General features: G+C 58.8%; 1 protein-coding gene across 1 annotated transcript in view; it reads left to right on the plus strand.

The window, feature by feature from the left end:
- Window positions 1-9,660, plus strand: part of MUC5B (mucin 5B, oligomeric mucus/gel-forming) — a 40,089-nt gene extending 30,429 nt beyond the window's left edge. The window contains exons 32-49 of the mRNA XM_063710824.1: window positions 346-527; window positions 812-983; window positions 2,084-2,337; window positions 2,680-2,866; window positions 3,027-3,252; window positions 3,365-3,540; window positions 3,722-3,791; window positions 4,237-4,337; window positions 4,806-4,837; window positions 5,096-5,276; window positions 5,665-5,769; window positions 5,907-5,944; window positions 6,519-6,638; window positions 7,254-7,340; window positions 7,461-7,583; window positions 7,791-7,833; window positions 8,066-8,168; window positions 8,829-9,660. Coding sequence (XP_063566894.1) covers window positions 346-527; window positions 812-983; window positions 2,084-2,337; window positions 2,680-2,866; window positions 3,027-3,252; window positions 3,365-3,540; window positions 3,722-3,791; window positions 4,237-4,337; window positions 4,806-4,837; window positions 5,096-5,276; window positions 5,665-5,769; window positions 5,907-5,944; window positions 6,519-6,638; window positions 7,254-7,340; window positions 7,461-7,583; window positions 7,791-7,833; window positions 8,066-8,168; window positions 8,829-9,048 — 2,420 coding nt within the window. The 3' untranslated portion in view covers window positions 9,049-9,660. The remainder of the gene's footprint in view (window positions 1-345; window positions 528-811; window positions 984-2,083; window positions 2,338-2,679; window positions 2,867-3,026; window positions 3,253-3,364; window positions 3,541-3,721; window positions 3,792-4,236; window positions 4,338-4,805; window positions 4,838-5,095; window positions 5,277-5,664; window positions 5,770-5,906; window positions 5,945-6,518; window positions 6,639-7,253; window positions 7,341-7,460; window positions 7,584-7,790; window positions 7,834-8,065; window positions 8,169-8,828) is intronic.
- Window positions 9,661-18,980: the final 9,320 nt, after the last annotated feature.

An 18,980-nucleotide genomic window follows, 5' to 3' on the forward strand; every position in this document is an offset into this window, starting at 1 on the left:
TAGCCACAATCCGTCCGCACTGGCCACAATCAGTCCCCACTGGCCACATTCGGTCTCCCCTGGCCACAATCTGTCCGCGCTGGCCACAATCAGTCCCCACTGGCCACACTCGGTCCCCACTGGCCACAATCCATCCCCACTGGCCACACTCGGTTCCCACTGGTCACAATCCGTCCTCACTGGCCATACTTGGTCCCCACTGGCCACACTCAGCCTCTGCCCTCTCCACTCCCTTCCCTGGAACCGCTGCTCCCTCCTGCTCTGACCTCTGCCTTTGCTCTCCCAGAACTCTGGCTTACCCGTCTCTGGGAATGGCTTTTCTTTCTATGGTGTTGTTCTTCACAGGGGAAGTCATCTACAATAAGACCGACCGAGCCGGCTGCCATTTCTACGCAGTGTGCAATCAGCACTGTGACATCGACCGCTTCCAGGGCGCCTGTCCCACCTCCCCACCGCCAGTGTCCTCTGCCCCACTGTCCTCGCCCTCCCCTGCCCCTGGCTGTGACAATGCCATCCCTCTCCGGCAGGTGGGCCCCGCCTGCCCTCCACCTCCTGTGCTGTGTGCACACAGTCTGGGTTGGCTGGAGGCACAGCCACAGCCCAGCCCCCGAGGCCCGTCTCAGTGACCCCGCCGCCAGTATCTCCAGTTGGAGGAGGCACACAGGGTCTAGGGGCCAGGCTAGCACGGGGGCCGCCCTCCCCAGGCAGGCTCTTGTGGCCACCCGGGGCTTTGGGCCATGAGGGGTGGGATGAGCCGTGGATGGGTCCCGTGAGCCGGTCCAGGTGAGGACGTGTGTGTTCCCTGCCCCAGGTGAATGAGACCTGGACCCTGGAGAACTGCACGGTGGCCAGGTGTGTGGGTGACAACCGTGTCATCCTGCTGGACCCAAAGCCTGTGGCCAACGTCACCTGCGTGAACAAGCACCTGCCCATCAAAGTGTTGGACCCGAGCCAGCCCTGTGACTTCCACTATGAGTGCGAGTGTGAGTGCGTCGGTGGCCACGGGATTACTCTGGGGGCAGGTGGAGCAGAGTGCACCGTCGGCTAGGCTGGCAGAATGGGGCATGGTGGGGCACAGTGGGGTGCAGTGGGGAATGGTGGGGCATGGTGGGGTGCAGTGGGGCATGGTGGGGCATGGTGGGGTGTGGTGGTGGTGTTTGGGAGATCGCTGGCATCCCTTCAGGAAACCATCATGTACCATGCTGTCTTGGGCCTCAGTGGTGCACGTCGTGAGAGCTGTTAGTATGCAGGCTCCGTGTCCACAGGGCTGAAAATGCTGACACGGCCCAAGGGAGAGGCAGCAGAGGCTGGTTTGCTGAGCTTCTCTGCACATCAGCCTGTGTGGTTTGAAAGGGACCCTGCCCAGGGGCTTCTGGGGCCAGGAGAAGCTCAAGATGGAAGCGGGAGCCCAGAGGAGCTTTTGTCTCCTGGGTCCTAACAGTGGCTTCCATCACTGTGCGGGACCCGCCGCTAAGAGGTCACGGCGTTCTCACTCCTCCCCATGTCCTTGGCCCAGGGCTGCTGTTCCAAACTGCCACAAGCTGGGGAGCTTATACAACAGAAACGCACTCTCCGTCCTGGAGCTGGAAGTCTGAGATCCAGGCGGGCGGGGACAGACTCCCTGCTGAGGGTCTGGGGAGGTCCTTCCTGCCTCTCCCAGCTTTGGGGACTCCAGGTGTCCTTTGGCTGTGGCTGCATCCCTCCGATCTCCGCCTCTGCCTCTCTGTGGCCTCCCCTCTCTGTGTCTGTGTCTCTTCTGTCTCCCGTAAGGACACTGGTCATTGGATTGAGGGCCCACGCAGCTAGTCCACGATGATGTCATTTCAAGATGCTTCCCTTAATCCCATCTGCAAAGACACTTTCTCCCGGCAAAGCCACATGTGGAGGTTCTGGGGTGGCCATAGATTTTGGGGGACCCCATTCCACACACTGGACCCATTTTTATAGACGAGGCAGCTGAGGCCCCAGGGGCTTCAGTGGCTCCCCGAGGCGGCAGTCACAGTGGTGACGCTGGCTGCCATGACGCCTGGGGAGCGAGGGCACCACCACGGAGCCTGCCAGCCCGTCCATCTCTGTCCCGCAGGCATCTGCAGCATGTGGGGCGGCTCCCACTATTCCACCTTTGACGGCACCTCTTACACCTTCCGGGGCAACTGCACCTATGTTCTCATGAGAGAGATCCATGCACGCTTTGGGAATCTCAGCCTCTACCTGGACAACCACTACTGCGCGGCCTCTGCCGCTGCCGCCCGCTGCCCCCGCGCCCTCAGCATCCACTACAAGTCCATGGATATCGTCCTCACTGTCACCATGGTGCATGGGAAGGAGGAGGGCCTGGTGAGTCCAGGCTGCAGGTGGCACAGTGTTGGCCCAGTCCCAACCGCACCTGGGCAGGCCGACTGCAGGCCGGGGTGACCCAGGTGCCGCAGCGATGGCCCAGTGCCCAAGACATCTCCCAGGGGGCAGGGAAGGCCTGCGGAGCCGCCTAAGGCTGAGCACACCCTGTGGCCTAAATGCAGCCAACTGGAGACTCCAGGCCCCCAGGGAAGATCTGGGCTTTGGGGTGGGGGATACACAGGGGGGTCTCTGCACATGGAGGCAGAGCCCCAAAGAGAAGCCCTGCTCCCCGAGCCCACCTGGCACTGCCTCCCGGCTCAGGGTTCCCCCGGATTCCCCCAGATCCTGTTTGACCAAATTCCGGTGAGCAGCGGTTTCAGCAAGAACGGCGTGCTTGTGTCTGTGCCGGGGACCACCACCATGCGTGTGGACATTCCTGTCCTGGGCGTGAGTGTCACCTTCAATGGCCAAGTCTTCCAGGCCCGGCTGCCCTACAGCCTCTTCCACAACAACACCGAGGGCCAGTGCGGTGAGTGGGCGGCGGGTCCTGCCCCGGCCAGGGCTGCTGCTGGGCCTGACAACCCAGTGAGCATAGGGGAAGCCTGGGGAGGGGAATGAGTGGGGGAGGGGGGTGGGGGCTGTGAAAGGCTCCCCAGATTCCAGCCCCGCGGTGACGCCCCCACTCCCAGGCACCTGCACCAACAACCAGAGGGACGACTGTCTCCAGCGGGACGGAACCACTGCCGCCAGTTGCAAGGACATGGCCAAGACTTGGCTGGTCCCCGACAGCAGAAAGGATGGCTGCTGGGCCCCGACTGGCACACCCCCCACTGCCAGCCCCCCAGCCCCGGTGTCTAGCACACCCACCCCCACCCCATGCCCACCGCAGCCGCTCTGTGATCTGATGCTGAGCCAGTGAGTCCTCCCCTCGGGGGTTGCAGGCCCTGGGGCGCCCCCGCCCGCACGCACGCACGCACGCAGCTCCCTGGGGCTGGGGGCCCTCCGTCCTGATCGCTTTGCCCCACAGGGTCTTTGCTGAGTGCCACAACCTTGTGCCCCCGGGCCCATTCTTCAACGCCTGCATCAGCGACCACTGCAGGGGCCGCCTCGAGGTGCCCTGCCAGAGCCTGGAGGCTTACGCAGAGCTCTGCCGCGCCCGGGGAGTGTGCAGTGACTGGCGAGGTGCAACCGGCGGCCTGTGCGGTGAGTGGGGGCGGCCCCGGGCCCCCCAGACCCCTCGGCCTCTCTGAGTGTCCTGTGCGGTGAGTGGGGGCAGCCCTGGGCCCCCCTAGACCCCTCAGCCTGAGTGGCCTGTGTGGTGAGTGGGGGTGGCCCTGGGCCCCCCAGACCCCTTGGCTTGTCTGACACCTCTCTGTGCCCACAGACCTCACCTGCCCACCCACCAAAGTGTACAAGCCATGTGGCCCCATACAGCCTGCCACCTGCAACTCCAGGTGAGTACAGGGATGGCTGGTGCCTTCCCCGCCACCGAGGCCTGCCTGACCGGTTTGGGGGAGCAGGAGGAGGCCAGAGGGTGTCCCACTGTGGGCCACAGATCTCTGGGGTGCCCGAGCCCAGGACTCCTTGGAAAACATCCCCTGCTGCTCCCAGATGCCTTAGAGACAGAGCCGGGCAGGGTGCACATCCCTGGCCACGCCTGGCCCCACATCCCCACCTGGCCCCGCCCCTGAGCCCCACCCATCCCCGCCCACACTTAGCCCCGCCCACCCCCATCCCAGCCCCACACGTCCCCGCCCCCAGCCCCGCCCACCCTGAGCCCTGCACTCCACCCATCCATCTCCTTCCCCGCTCCCCACTGCCCATCCTGGGGACTCACGTGGATGACAGTGGAGGCCTCCTGGATCTCCAGGTCTCAGGGCCTCTCTTATCATCCTGCAGGAACCAGAGCCCACAGCTGGAGGGGCTGGCGGAGGGCTGCTTCTGCCCTGAGGACCAGATCCTCTTCAACGCACACATGGGCATCTGCGTGCAGGCCTGCCGTAAGCTCCGCCACCTGCGGCGGGACACGACCCTGGGCCCGACCCAAGCACACACAGGGTGGGAGGAGCCGCCCAGGACCATGATGTGCTCTCCCCTCTCCCCAGCTGACCCCTGTGACCTGTTCTGCCCCACCAGAGCACGGGATGGCCCCAGAGTGGCCCTGAACCCTGCAGAGCCCCCACGGTCCCCTGAAGCCCCACAGGGAGGCTCTGTCCTTGTGTGATCCTGTGGTGGTCCCTCCCCTGAGCCCTGCCTCCCACCACCATGGACGAGGCTTCCATGCACTGACAGCTGGGCTCACGGTGCCCTGGCCTGAGCTCCAGCCACATCTGACACCCCAAAAGTTCTCCAGGGCCTTCCATCCCGGGGGGAAGCAGGCTCCAGGCCTGAGAGCACCTCCCACGGCCAGAGGCCCCTCCGCCTGCAAACTCAGCACCCTCCGTGATGCCATGCTGTTTTCTTTCCAGCCTGCGTGGGACCCGATGGGTTTCCTAAATTTGTGAGTGGCTCCACCCCCACCTGCCCTACCCCACCCTCTCGAGAGCTGAGGGAGGGAGGGAAGGAGCATCCCCATCCCACAGGGCAGCTGTGGGGCGCCCGAGTGTGATGTGGACGTGCCAGTGGCTGGTGTGCGCTTCCTGCCCCATCACTCTGGGCCACTCGGGTACCAGCCCGAGGGAGGGGGTGGCTGGACAGGTGCCCAGGGTTGACCTGTGTCTGTCCAGGAGCCCTCAGGGACCCCCTTGATCCTTTCCAGCCCGGGGAGCGGTGGGTCAGCAACTGCCAGTCCTGCGTGTGTGACGAGGGTTCAGTGTCGGTGCAGTGCAAGCCCCTGCCCTGTGAGGCCCAGGGTCAGCCCCCGCCGTGCAACCGTCCTGGCTTCGTGACCGTGACCAGGCCCCGGGCCGACAACCCCTGCTGCCCTGAGACGGTGTGCGGTAAGACCCTGCAGAGCAGAGGTGCCCGGCATAGGGTGAGGGGGGACAGAGCCGGTGCCCACCAGGGGCCTGTGGGTTGGGCACAGGAGAGCAGAGGAGAGCCACTGTGTCCTGGCGTGACCGCAGCAGGACCACTCGGCAGAGATGGCCTCCAGGTGCTTCATTCTCCTCCTAAGGATGAGGCTGGTGACCTCTGGCCTGCCCAGGAGTGGCCCAGGGATGTGGGAAGCAGCGGGGAGGTGGCCAAGCAAGGGGCCTGGAGGGAGCCCCCAGGGGCTGTGAAGTGGTCAGGTCCTCGGGGCAAAGCACGCCTGCGACTTACTCTGGGAACAAGTGGTCGGGAGGAGGAATGCGCAGCGCCTGGACAGTGGCCTCCATCCTCCCGCAGAGTGCAACACAACCACCTGCCCCCAGAGCCTGCCTGTGTGCCCGCCAGGGCAGGAGTCCATCTGCACCCAGGAGGAGGGCGACTGCTGTCCCACCTTCCGCTGCAGTGAGCAGGGCTGGGGCGGGGCTGGGGCCGGGCTCCTGGGTGGCCTCTTGCCTGGGGGTGGGGGGTGCAGGATGGTGGGGGCGCTGGAGCACATGCTCCCCACCACTTGTCGAGGGCTTAGCTCCCTTTCCTTCCAGGACCTCAGCTGTGTTCATACAATGGCACCTTCTACGGGGTAAGGGAACAGCAGTGGGTGGGTGTGGCCCTGGGGCCTGAACATGTGTGTGGGATGCCCCGGGGCTCTCTGAGCCCCACTCCTTGTCTTGACATTCCTGCCTTGAGGGCCGATCCGCACAGGGGCCCTGGACACGTCAGAGCTGGGACATGCTTGGGACTCGGGGGCACCTTACGTCGACAGCCATGAGCTCCACACCTGCTGCCTCTGAGAGGTCCCTTCAGGGGCTCCCAGCAACAGCCTGGGGGCAGCACACGCTGGCCTGGGGTCCCCGCCTGCCCGCCCAGATTCCTACCCGCCCGGATTCCTGCCTGCCAGATTCCTGCCCCCATGGGGTCTCTGCCCACCCAGATTCCTGCCCACATGGGGTCTCTGCCTGCCTGGATTCCCTGCCCACCTGTGGTCCCTGTGTGCATCAGCTCCCTGCCTGCCTGGGTCCATGCTCAGCCAGGGGTGCATCTATGCTCCATCTGAGGAAGGAAAAACTCCCTGCAGGCCCCAATGGGTCATGGGGAGGGGTCCTGGCCCTGTTGCCCCACCAGTGCCCTCAGTGCCACCCTCCCACCCCTTGCAGGTTGGTGCAACCTTCCCAGGCGCCCTTCCCTGCCACATGTGTACCTGCCTCTCTGGGGACACCCAGGACCCAACGGTGCAATGTCAGGAGGATGCCTGCAACAATACTACCTGTCCCCAGGTGAGACCCGAGGCACCTGCCCCCAGATGAGCCCCTGAGGCACCTGCCCCCAAGTGAGACCCAAGGCACCTGCCCCCAGGTGAGACCCGAGTCACCTGCCCCCAAGTGAGACCCGAGGCACCTGCCCCCAGGTGAGTCCCTGAGGCACCTGCCCCCAGGTGAGTCCCTGAGGCACCTGCCCCCAAGTGAGACCCGAGGCACCTGCCCCCAGGTGAGCCCACAGCTGCTGGGCAGACCCAGCCCTGAGTCACTTATCCTGGCTCCCTGGGGTTCTCTAGCTCAGCCACTGCTGGGGTCTTGTTTGTTTCCAAAGGGAGGGTATGAAGTAGGAGGATAACTGAGGGGGTCTGGGGGTGGGACAGGACCTGCAGGCTGCTGGGGACAGGGGCTGGGGTCAGGTTCCAGGAAGGCAGGGGTAGGCAGAGAGAAGGTGCTGGAAACTGGGGTGAGGCTGAGCCGGGATAACTGAGTGGGGGTAACTTCTTCGGGTATAGGCCCAGGCAGGGACAGGGCTAAGGGGTCCTGGACCACTGGGGTGTAGACAGGAGGGCAGGCTGGGCCGGGGCATGCGCTGGAGGAGAGGGTTAGGGCCTGACGCCCCTCATGTCCCCACAGGGCTTTGAGTACAAGAGAGTGGCCGGGCAGTGCTGTGGGGAGTGCGTGCAGACCGCCTGCCTCACGCCCGATGGCCAGCCAGTCCAGGTAACAGCAGAGGCATGTGGGGGCAGGTCTCAGCTCCCTCCCTGGAGACCCTCACCCCCAATGGGGCTCTGCACAAGAGGTAATCCCTACTCAGCTTCCACACTCACCCTTGCATTTCAGCTGAACCAAACCTGGGTCAACAGCCGTGTGGACAACTGCACCGTGTACCTCTGTGAGGTTGAGGGTGGAGTCCATTTGCTGACCCCACAGCCTGCATCCTGCCCAGATGTGTCCAGCTGCAGGGTGTGTGCTGGAGGCCCTGCCCCTGCCTGGGAGTCCTTGTCCATCAGGGAGGCCCCACCCCTGCCTGGGAGGCCCCACCCCTGCCTGGGAGGCCCCGCCCCTGCCTGGGAGGCCATGCCCCTGCCTGGGTGGGCCCCTCCCCAGGAGGCCGCACCCACCAGGGAGGCCCCGCCCACAGCCCTGCCCCCTGTCTTTGGCCCCCCCCAGGGGAGCCTCAGGAAAACCGGCTGCTGCTACTCCTGTGAGGAGGGTAAGTGGAAGCCACCTTCCCACACCAGCCCTCCAGCTCCAGCCCGTCGCCACCCATCCATTCCTGCCCAGACATCTGCACTGGGCAACAGTGGGATGCCCATGTCCAGACTCCACCCTCGGTCCTGGAGGGCCATGGGAGGGGTGGTCCCGTGGGGAGGGTCGGCCCAGCAGGTCCAGGCCCTCAGAGTGAGGGTCCAGTGGGGCTCCACATCTGCCTTTCCTCCTCCCAGACTCCTGTCAAGTCCGCGTCAACACGACTGTCCTGTGGCACCAGGGCTGCGAGACCGAGGTCAACATCACCTTCTGCGAGGGCTCCTGCCCTGGAGCGTCCAAGTGAGTGGGCTCCCGGCCCTGTGCCAAGAGCACCTGCATGTGGTGGGTCCGCCCTGGCCCGTCAGCTGGCTGGCAGCCTGCTCTGGGTCAGGAGGGCCTACGCCAGCTCCAGGAAGGAGGGAAGGGGCTCCCCAACAGGGCTCCCCCTCTCCACGTCCATTGGCAGGAAGCCTGGGGCCGCTCTCCTAGCCAGGCCAGGGCCCGGCTGAGCCGAGCCACATGGCACAGAGCTCCCGGCTGCGAACCCAGGTCCAGGTGTCCCCCTGGGGAGGGTGGGTGGAACCAGAGCCTTCTGTGAAGCCCCCCATGGCTTGCCACTGTGGTTGGCTGTCAGCAGGAGGGGCCAGAAGGGTTGACCCTTAGCTGGAAGAGGCAGGAGGAAGGGTCAAGGGCTGCTCAGGGTCAGCAGGATTGGAGGAGCTGGTTCAGACAGGGGAAGTGCAGGCCACAGAAGACAGAGCCGGGAGCCAAGGGACCCTGGGGGCCCAGAGCCGCCCCATCCTGAGAAGGTGAAGCCTCACGTGCCCACAGAGCAGGCCACTGTGGACAGAAGGGGGCGGCCGTCTGGCCCAGGACCCCAGAGGCCCATGTGTCACCATGGCTGGGCAGAGAAACGGCGGGGCCAAGGTGGCTGATGTGAGGGCCACCCTGCATCCACAGGTACTCAGCAGAGGCCCAGGCCGTGCAGCACCAGTGCACCTGCTGCCAGGAGAGGCGGGTCCACGAGGAGACGGTGCCCTTGCTCTGTCCTAACGGCTCGGCCATCCTGCACACCTACACCCACGTGGATGAGTGTGGCTGCACGCCCTTCTGTGTCCCTGCGCCCATGGCTCCCCCACACACCCGTGGCTTCCCGGCCCAGGAGGCCACTGCTGTCTGAGAACGTTCTGCCTCCATCCCCATGCTCTGTCCACCTGGAGCCAGGACGTGCATTGTCCGATCATGAAAACCTTGGGCCTGCTCTGCAGAGCCCCCCGGCCTCTGTGTGTGGCACCCCATGCTCCGTGCTCCTGCTGCCCACCCCGTGGGTGAAACCAGCCCCAGAAGGGTGACGGGCCAGCAGGACCCCTTTCGGGAGGGCGCCACTCAGGAGTCCTACCCTGGGAGAGCCTGTGGCCCACCTTGGCCTTGCCCCTCCCTGATGTCACTGGGACGCCCTGGAACAAACTAAGCATGTGCAGGCCTATGTGTTCCTGCCACGGCCGGAGCGCCCATGCAGCACGGATTCCAGCTGGCCACGTCCGGCCGCTGGGGCAGACAGGCTGGTCCAGGCAAGGCCAGCTGCTGCCAGGAAGCTGCGACAGGCAAGGCGGCCGCCTGTCCATGCCTGCTGCAGGGTACCTCAGGGCTGAGGTCGCAACGGCCAGGTCAGAGAGGGGTCAGCATCCCAAAGCCCCCTCTGCTCAACCCAGCCCAGTTTTGCAAATAAACCCTGAGCATTGAGTACGTTTCCTGTCCTGACGTCTTTTCTTGCCTACCGTCTCTCCCAGGCTGTCCAGGTCCTCTGTGGGCTGCTTGCCTGGGGCCTGCAGGCTGGAAGACACATCCGGGGGACGGTCCAGGACCCCCAGCAGCCACTGAAGGACCAGGAAGCCTCTGGGAAGGCCAGGCAGGGTGGGGGACAAGGAGCCGCTTGGTCATCCACATGCCCCTGTGGGCACCCTGAGAGTCAGTCTTGGGCTGTGGGAGCACTGCCCAGGGGACAGCGGGCAGGGGGCCGCCAGGACCCAGAGGTCACCCCGGCTGTTATTTCCAGCGTAGGGGATTGTGTGAGGAAACCAGCTCATGTAGGAAGATGGAGGCAGTCAGTGGGGCAAGCAGGCAACCAGGCCCAGTCAGCGGGGAGGCAGCTGCCCCCCAGGGCAGGTGCACGGAGCCAGGCGCAATGCTCCCAGGCTGGTGCTGGGCCCTGCGGGGCCACCTTTCACCCCGTTCCATGCACACCTCTCTGGGAATGCTTTCCTTGGGACACTTGCTACACAAGTGACACGTGAGCTTGCTGGCCTCCTGTCCTGCCTCCTGTCCCGCCTCCACATGCACGGGCAGGGCTTTCTGCCCTTCCTTTCTATTGCTCTGTCCAGAGCAGAGAGCACCCGGTGCAGACAGCAGGGTATCGGGGAGCCTGTGGGATGGGTGGGGTCAGCAGCTGGGGCTGCAGGTGTGGGCAGGGAAGACAGTGAAGGTGGTGCCAGCCAGGACCTAGGCATAGCGGGATGCAGGGAGCTTTGGACACAAAATGACCTCCTACTGGGCAGGGGGTGGCTACAGGCAGACCGTGGCCTGGGGAGACAAAAGCAATGCTCGTGCCTGGCTGCAGAAGCCTGTGGTGTGGGTGCAGAGCGGGGCCTTCCCCACACCGGGGCCTGCCTCTCCCCTGTGCCCTTGGGTGGGTCCTGCCCTGCCCAGGAAGTGATGCCATCACACTGTACAGTTACACAGCTCCCAGCTCCTGGGGGTCTGGCAGGGCCCCTGCCAGCGCTCCAGAGCTCCAGCCTCTCCTGCCCTCCTTGCCGAGGCCCAGCAGGGCCAGCCACCCCAGGACTGGGCTGGAGATAGTCAGGGGCCTGACAAGGTTGCAGGTGGGCTCTGGTGGGCGGTGGGCTAGGTTGGTCACCACTGGGGTGAGCTTCTATAGGTTTACCCTGCGTCTCCGAGGCTGATTGTCTGGAGGTTGCGCCAGGTCACTGCCTGACCTGGGTCTGCATTCCGCCACGTGTAAACAAATGGTTTCCGAAACCTCAGTCATTCCCATGGTGCGATGGTTTCCTTAGACCCATTTACGTCGGTGTATGGGTACAAGCACCCCTCTCAGAGCCCCATGCTGTGCTGTCTCTGTGCCCCAGAACCGTATCATTCAATCCTGACAATACCCTGTGTGGTGTCTGCTATTGTGTCTCCCACTCCACAGATGGGAACACTGAGGCACAAAGCAACGAAAAGGTGTGGTTCTGTCAGGGGGAAAGCTGGGCTCACATCCAGGCAGCCCAAGTCAAGGCCACACTCAAAACCACAGGGCTCTGCAATGCCCCAGAGCAAGTAACTATAAAAATAAACACAGTGGGCCAGGCGCGGTGGCTCACGCCTGTAATCCCAGCACTTCGGGAGGCCGAGACGGGCGGATTACGAGGTCAGGAGATCGAGACCATCCTGGCTAACACGGTGAAACCCCATCTCTACTAAAAATACAAAAAATTAGCCAGGCGTGGTGGCGGGCGCCTGTGGTCCCAGCTACTCGGGAGGCTGAGGCAGGAGAAAGCCGTGAACCTGGGAGGCGGAGCTTGCAGTGAGCCGAGATTGCGCCACTGCACTCCAGCCTGGGTGACAGAGTGAGACTCTGTCTCAAAAAAAAATAAAATAAATAAACAAACAAACAAACACAGTGAATACAAACCAATGTTACTTAGACTTTAAAGACGTTTTAAAAGGGATTTCTGGTTTCCAGATGGAAAAGTGGGCCTGTCTTCCCCTACAGACACAGAAACTGTGACAATGATAGAAAGAAACTTTAAAATAGCAGCAATTGAAAAGAAGAAAGCAAATCATCTGCAAAGCCAGCAGATATCCCGAAAAGGAAACATTTGGGAAGTGCTGAGAGGGGGGGCCCAAAACTTTTTGTATGAGGCCATTCTCACACTGCTATAAAGAAACACCTGAGACTGGGTAATTTATAAAGAAAAGAGGTTTAACTGACTCACAGTTCTGCCTGGCTGAGGAGGCCTCAGGAAACTTACAATCATGGTGGAGGGTGAAGCAGAAGCAGGCACTTTCTTCACAAGGTGGCAGGAGAGAGAATGAGACCTAGCAGGGGAGATGCCAGATGCTTCGGAAACCACCAGATCTCGTGAGAATTCACTCACTATCACGAGAACAGCATGGGGGAAACCACCCCCGTGATCCAATCACTCCCACAGTGTCCCTCCCATGACATGTGGGGATCACGGGGATGTATTAGTCCGTTTTCACGCTGTCTTCATACACAAGACTGGGAAGAAAAAGAGGTTTAATTGGACTTACAGTTCCACACGGCCGGGGGAGGCCTCAGAATCACGGTGGGAGATGAAAGGCACTTCTTACATGGCAGTGGCAACAGAAAATGAGGAAGCAGCAAAAGTGGAAGCCCCTGATAAACCCATCAGATCTCATGAGACTTAATCACAATCGTGAAAACAGCACATGAAAGACTGGCCCCCATGATTCAATTACCACTGCCTGGGTCCCTCCCACAACGTGGGAATTCTGGAAGATACAATTCAAGGTGAGATTTGGGTGGGGACACAGCCAAACCATATCATTCTGCCCTGATACCTCCAAATCTCATGTCCTCACATTTCAAAACCAATCATGACTTCCTAACCATCCCCAAAAGTCTTAATTCATTTCAGCATTAACCCAAAAGTCCACAGTTCAACATCTCATCTGAGACGAGGCAAGTCCCTTCTGCCTATGAACCGGTAAAATCAAAAGCAAGTTAGTTATTTCCTAGATACAATGAGGGTACATGTATTGGGTAAATACAGCTGTTCCAAATGGGAGAAATTGGCCAAAACAAAGGGGCTACAGGGCCCATGCAAGTCCAAAATCCAGTGGGGCTGTCAAATTTTAAAGCTCCAAAATGATCTCTTTTGACTCCAGGTGTCATGTCCAGTTCACGCTGATGCAAGAGGTGGGTTCCCATGGTCTTGGGCAGCTCCACCTCTGTGGCTTTGGAGGATACAGCCTCCCTCCTGGCTGCTTTCATGGGCTGGTATTGAGTGTCTGTGGCTTTTCCAGGCACATGGTACAAGCTGTTGGTGGATCTACCTTTCTGGGGTCTGGAAGACAGTGGCCCTCTTTTCACAGCTCCACTAGGCGGTGGCCCAGTAGGGACTCTGTGGGGGCTCCAACCCCACATTTCCCTTCTGCACTGCCCTAGCAGAGGTTGTCCATGAGGGCCCCGCCCCTGCAGCAAGCTCCTGCCTGGACATTCAGGTGTTTCCGTAAATGTTCTGAAATTGAGGCGGAGGTTCCCAAACCTCAGTTATTGACTTCTGTGCACCCACAGACTCAACACCACGTGGAAGTTGCTAAGGCTTGGAGCTTCTACCCTCTGAAGCCACAGCCTGAACTCCACATTGGGCCCCTTTCAGCCACAGTTGGAGAGGCTGGGATGCAGGGCACCAAGTCCCTAGGTTGCACACAGAACAGGGATCCTGGGCTCAGCCCACAAAACAATTTTTTCCTCCTGGGCCTCCAGGTTTCTGATGGGAGGGGGTGCCGTGAAGGTCTCTGACATGGCCTGGAGATATTTTCCCCATGGTCTTGGGGATTAACATTAGGCTCCTTGCTACTTAAGGAAATTTCTGCCGTCAGCTTAAATTTCTCCTCAAAAAATGGGTTTTTCTTTTCTACTGCATCATCGGGCTGCAAATTTTCTGAACTTTTACGCTCTGTTTTCCTCTTTAACAACAACAAAAAATTTTTTTGAGACAGAGACTCGCTCTGTCACCCAGGCTGGAGTGCAGTGGCGCAATCTTGGCTCACTGCAACCTCCACCTCCCGGGTTCAAGTGATTCTCCTGCCTCAGCCTCCCTAGCTGGGATCACAGGCATGAGCCATTATGCCCAACTAATTTTTGCATTTTTAGTAGAGACGGGGTTTCTTCATGTTGGCCAGTCTGGTCTCGAACTCCTGACCTCAGGTGATCCACCCGCCTCAGCCTCCCAAAATGCTGGGATTACAGGTGTGATCCACTGTGCCCGGCCTATTTCCCTTTTAAAATGGAATGTTTAACAGTATCCAAGTCACCTTTTTAATGCTTTGCTGCTTAAAAATTTCTTCTGCCAGATACCCTAAATCATCTCTCTCAACTTCAAAGTTCCACAAATCTCTAGGGCAGGGGCAAAAATGCCACCAGTGTCTTTGCTAAAACCTAACAAGTGTCACCTTTGCTCCAGTTCCCAATAAGTTCCTCATCTTCATCTGAGACCACCTCAGCCTGGACCTTATTGTTCATATCACTATCAGCATTTTTGTCAAAGCCATTCAACAAGTCTCTAGGAGGTTCCAAACTTTCCCACGTTTTCCTATCTTCTTCTGAGCTCTCCAACCTGTTCCAATCTCTGCCTGTTACCTAGTTTCAAAATTCCTTCCACATTCTCAGGTATCTTTTCAGCGATGCCCCACTCTCGGTACCAACTTCTGTATTAGTCCATTTTCACACTGCTGATAAAGACATACCCAAGACTGGGAAGAAAGAAAGGTTTAATTGGACTTACAGTTCCACACGGCTGGGGAGGCCTCAGAATCATGGCAGGAGGCAAAATGCACTTCTTACATGGTGGCAGCAAGAGAAAAATGAGGAAGAACCAAAAGTGGAAACCCCTGATAAACCCATCAGATCTTGTGAGACTTAGTCACTATCATGAGAATAGTGCGGGAAAGACTGGCCCCCATGATTCAATTGCCTCTGCCTGGGTCCCTCCTACAACACATGGGAATTCTGGGAGACACAATTCAAGGTGAGATTTGGGTGGGGACACAGAGGCTGACATCACTTTTCTTTATAGAAAATGGGCATTCAGCCTGAAACCACCAAGCAGCTCAGAGATGCTAACATCCTGAAGGAGAGCAAACGCTCCATCAGTAGAGAAAGACAAAGGCAATGCGCTCAAGCTATCGGGTTTAATAGAGGATTTGGAGGACAGATCTGGAAATCTCAACGCTTTTTCTAGTGAGCCCCAAAAGGAAAGAATAGAGAGAGTGGAAGAGAGGCCATATTTTCAGAACCGAAAACATGATGTCTTAGTTAGGCTCAAAGCTTTCAATGAGTGCCAAGACGGGCCAAGCAAAAATACACCCAAGAGAAAGAGAAAACCTCAAAGCCACCAGAAAGACAAGGCAGTTCACCCACAAAGGCATGAGAACCAGACAGGTATCTGGTTTCTCATTAGTAACACTGGATGCAGCAAGATGGTGCCATGGCATTTTTCAAAGCGCTGAGGGAAGGTAAATCAACACAGAATTCTATTCTATTCCAACCAGACTGTCATTTAAGAGTGACAAGGACATTTCTGACATACAGGGACTGAGAAGGTCACTTCCCACAGATCCTCTGTGAATGAGCTACTAACAGAGGTGGCCAGCGGCCAAGTGCAGTCACACGCATGCCATAATGGTGAGCAAAGAAATGGGTGACATGCCCTGGTTTTTTTGTTTTGTTTTTTTGATATGGAGTCTCACTGTGTTGCATAGGCTGGAGTGCAGTGGCATGATCTCGGCTCACTGCGACCTCCGCCTCCCAGGTTCAAGTGACTCTCTGGCCTCAGTCTCCCGAGTAGCTGGGATGACAGGCATGCACCACCAAACCCAGCTAGTTTTCGTATTTTTAGTAGAGACGGGGTTTCATCATGTTGGCCAGGCTGGTCTCAAACTCCTGACCTCAGGTGATCCGCCCACCTCGACCTCCCAAAGTGCTGGATTACAGGTGTGAGCCACTGCGCCCGGCCCACACGCCCTGTTATATCCAAATAAGAAACGCACCCAGCAGAAATCCACAGGTCACAATACAGAAGTTGCTAACTTTAGTGACTCAGTCCTTCGTGGTTAGTGCCTGTTGGTCTTATTTAAGAAAACCCTTCTCTGCCCTGGGATCAGGAATACTGTCTTCTGAATTATTTCCTAAAAGCTCTGCAATTTTGCCTTCTGCCTTTACATTTTGAATCCATCCAGAACTGGTGTATGAAAGTGGCACGAAGTAGGGGGTCTGACTCCATTTTATTTCACAGATCTTGCTGCTTGGCCCAATATCATGTACTAATAAGGCCATCTGTTCCCCACCCTGTCATCTCTACAGTCTCTGTGTTGTTCCCTGGACTCTTTATTGTCTTACTGTAGACAACAGTCTTGATAGTCCTGATATCTTTTTTTCTGTTGAGATGGAGTTTCGCACTGTCACCCTGGCCGGAGTGCAATGGCACGATCTTGGCTTGCTGCAACCTCCGCCTCCTGGCTTCAAGCGATTCTCCTGCCTCAGCCTCCCAAGCAGCTGGGATTACAGGCACCCACCACCACGCCCAGCTAATTTTTTGTATTTTTAGTAGAGACGGGGTTTCACTATGTTTGCCAAGCTGGTCTCAAACTCCTGACCTCTTGATCCACCCACCTCGGCCTCCCAAAGTGCTGGGATTACAGGCGTGAGCCACCGTGCCCAGCCCTTTTTTTTTGAGACAGAGTCTTGCTCTGTTGCCCAGGCTGGAGTGCAATGCTGCGATCTCGGCTCACTGCAATCTCCACCTCCCGGGTTCTAGCGATTCTCCTGCCTCAGCCTCCTGAGTAACTGAGATTACAGGTGCCCGCCACCACACCCAGCTAATTTTGCATTTTTAGTAGAGGTGGGGTTTTGCCATGTTAGGCTGGTCTCAAACTCCTGAAATCAAGTGATCCTCCTGCCTTGGCCTCCCAAAGTGCTGGGATTACAGGTGTGAGCCACCTGGCCTTGATATCTATTTGAGCAAGCTTTCACATTTTGTGCTTCTTTTACAAGAATGTCTTGACTCTTCCTAGCTATTTAGAATTAATTTATCAAGCTTTACAAAAAAACAGTACAACAAAACGGGGCTTGCTGGGACTTTGGGATTATACTGACTAAATTAATTTGAGAGAAGCTGACATCTTTACATATTGACTATTTCAATCCATGAACATTGTACATCTCCACCCTCCATCCCCACAAGACCACCTGGACTGAAGCTTAACTTTGCTGCAATAGCCTCTCTGGGTTCGCCTTTCCTTTGTCATCTCTTCAAAAACTCCAGGAAGAATTTAAAAACATGATATCCATCATTTTGGGCTGTTTTCAGTGAGATGGTCTCAATAAATCCACCTTGCTGGATTTCTGGGATGAGGTGTCCCCTTTCAAGAGAGGATACAGGCCTCAGAGGTATAGCAGTACCTATCAGTTCTGCCCACGCACACCCTGTAAGGGGCCAGCTGTGCTGTGGCCACATCAAGGGGCTCTGGAGGCTCCTGTGAGGGGGCCGCCTGAGCTGCTGTAAACCCACCCCTTGGGGCTGTGCACCTGCTCCAGTGAGTGTCTGCAACACAGAGACACCCCTTGGCTTCTAATGACCTCTGGCCAAAGCTCTCCTGGGAGAGGCCTCGGGACTCTGCCAGCACTGGTTGATGTGCCCAGGTCCTGTGGTCCCCACTGAGAGGACTGAGGCTCTGTGGGCAGAGGAAGGCTCAGTCCTGCTCCCCCTCCCCGTGGAGCCTGTGACTGGACACACTTTCTCTGAGCTCTCTCTCTTGGGTGGGACCAGCTGCATCCCTGGAGCCTGTGACTGGACACACTCTGAGCTCACTCTCTCGGCTGGGACCAGCTGCATCCCTGGAGCCTGTGCCCGCACACACTCTCTCTGAGCTCTCTCTCTCAGCTGGTACCAGCTGCATCCCCCTGGCTCCATTTCCTCTCCATAGTCAAGGAGAACATGTCTACAGCGTCAAGAGGAAGAGCTTAACAATGAGGTGTCTGTGCTGAAGACCATCCTGCCTCTGTGGGTCCTTACCTGGCCCTTGGCCCTGCCCTCTGAGACTCTGGGGCCAAGGGCCGAGTCTCAGCTCCTGAAACTTTTCTCTTCCCATGCCCCAGCCCTGGATGCAGGATCCAGCTGGGGCCCTGCTGTCCTTCCCTCTGGAACCCTGGTCCTGGGCCTTGGGAGTCCCTGGCCCACCAGAAAGGACCCTGATCCATCGCTACATGCCCGGCCTGGTGGGCCACATGCATTCTGTCAGGGCTCCTCCAGCCCTGCTGACGCCTGGACGCAGCCGTCGGGGTGAACCCCTCTCCACGGCCAGGCTCAACAGAGGGAAGGGGCTTGGTCTGGGTTGGGGGCCAAGAGGCAGTAGAAAGCCCAGAGGCTGTCGCCATTCACTGAGGGTGGAGGGATGGGGCAGCCTGGGTGGGTCCTCGCCTGTTCCAGAACTCAGGGCCTTCTGGCCCAGGCTCTCTGCACTCAGCAACTTGTGCGAAACTTTATCCTGCAAGGGGTGATTGTGGTGTTTGTGGGAAGCGAGCAGCTCTTTGGCCACAATTTTCCCTCGGTTCTGGGTGACCCTGGGGACCTCCCTCCTCATTTCCCCCGAATCTGCTCCCTAGCTGAACGGAGGCCATCGAGGTCTTGAGGACCGACCCTTCCAGCCTCTTCTGGGGCCCAGAACAGGCGCTGAGGAGGCAGAGGGAGCCGGCCTGGGGCAGCGGGGCCTGGAGCGGTGTATGGTGAGTCAGCAGAGAAGGCCAAGTCTCACCCACTCCACAAAGCGAGCAGGGGCCGTTGGGAGGGCCCTGGGGGAGCCTTGGGTCCTCCGAGAGGCGGAGCCCACCGCAGCCCCTCCTGCCTGCACTGGGGCAAACGCCTCACGCTGGGCACTGCTCAGCCTGCCGGTCATAATCGCAAACCCGTGTCATGCCTCGAGGAAACTCATGCTGAGTTTGTGACGTCTGCACTAACATTTTTGCTGTTTCTCACTTTTCCATTTTCTCTTAAGTGAGCTTTATTGCTTTAACTTTAGTGATACCTGACAGTTAACAGGCACGGGAGATAAGTTTCTTTCAGTGACACTGCAAATGAGTAAGAAGGGGTTTCCTACGGGGTCAGGTGTCATGCTTTGCACAGCGATGCCCACCAGCACGTTCAACGGAAGGCAGATGTTTCAAGCCTGACTCTCACGCTCAGCAGTGAGGCCGGCTCTGTGTCGGGGAGTGTGGCACCAGCATTTTATTTTTGAGGCTAGAAATTTAAGGTAACAAGGCCTTTGCCAAGCTCTGGGAAAAGCCGT

Source organism: Gorilla gorilla, chromosome 9, assembly GCF_029281585.2.
Source record: "Gorilla gorilla gorilla isolate KB3781 chromosome 9, NHGRI_mGorGor1-v2.1_pri, whole genome shotgun sequence".
In the NCBI taxonomy this organism is placed as follows: Eukaryota; Metazoa; Chordata; class Mammalia; order Primates; family Hominidae; genus Gorilla; species Gorilla gorilla.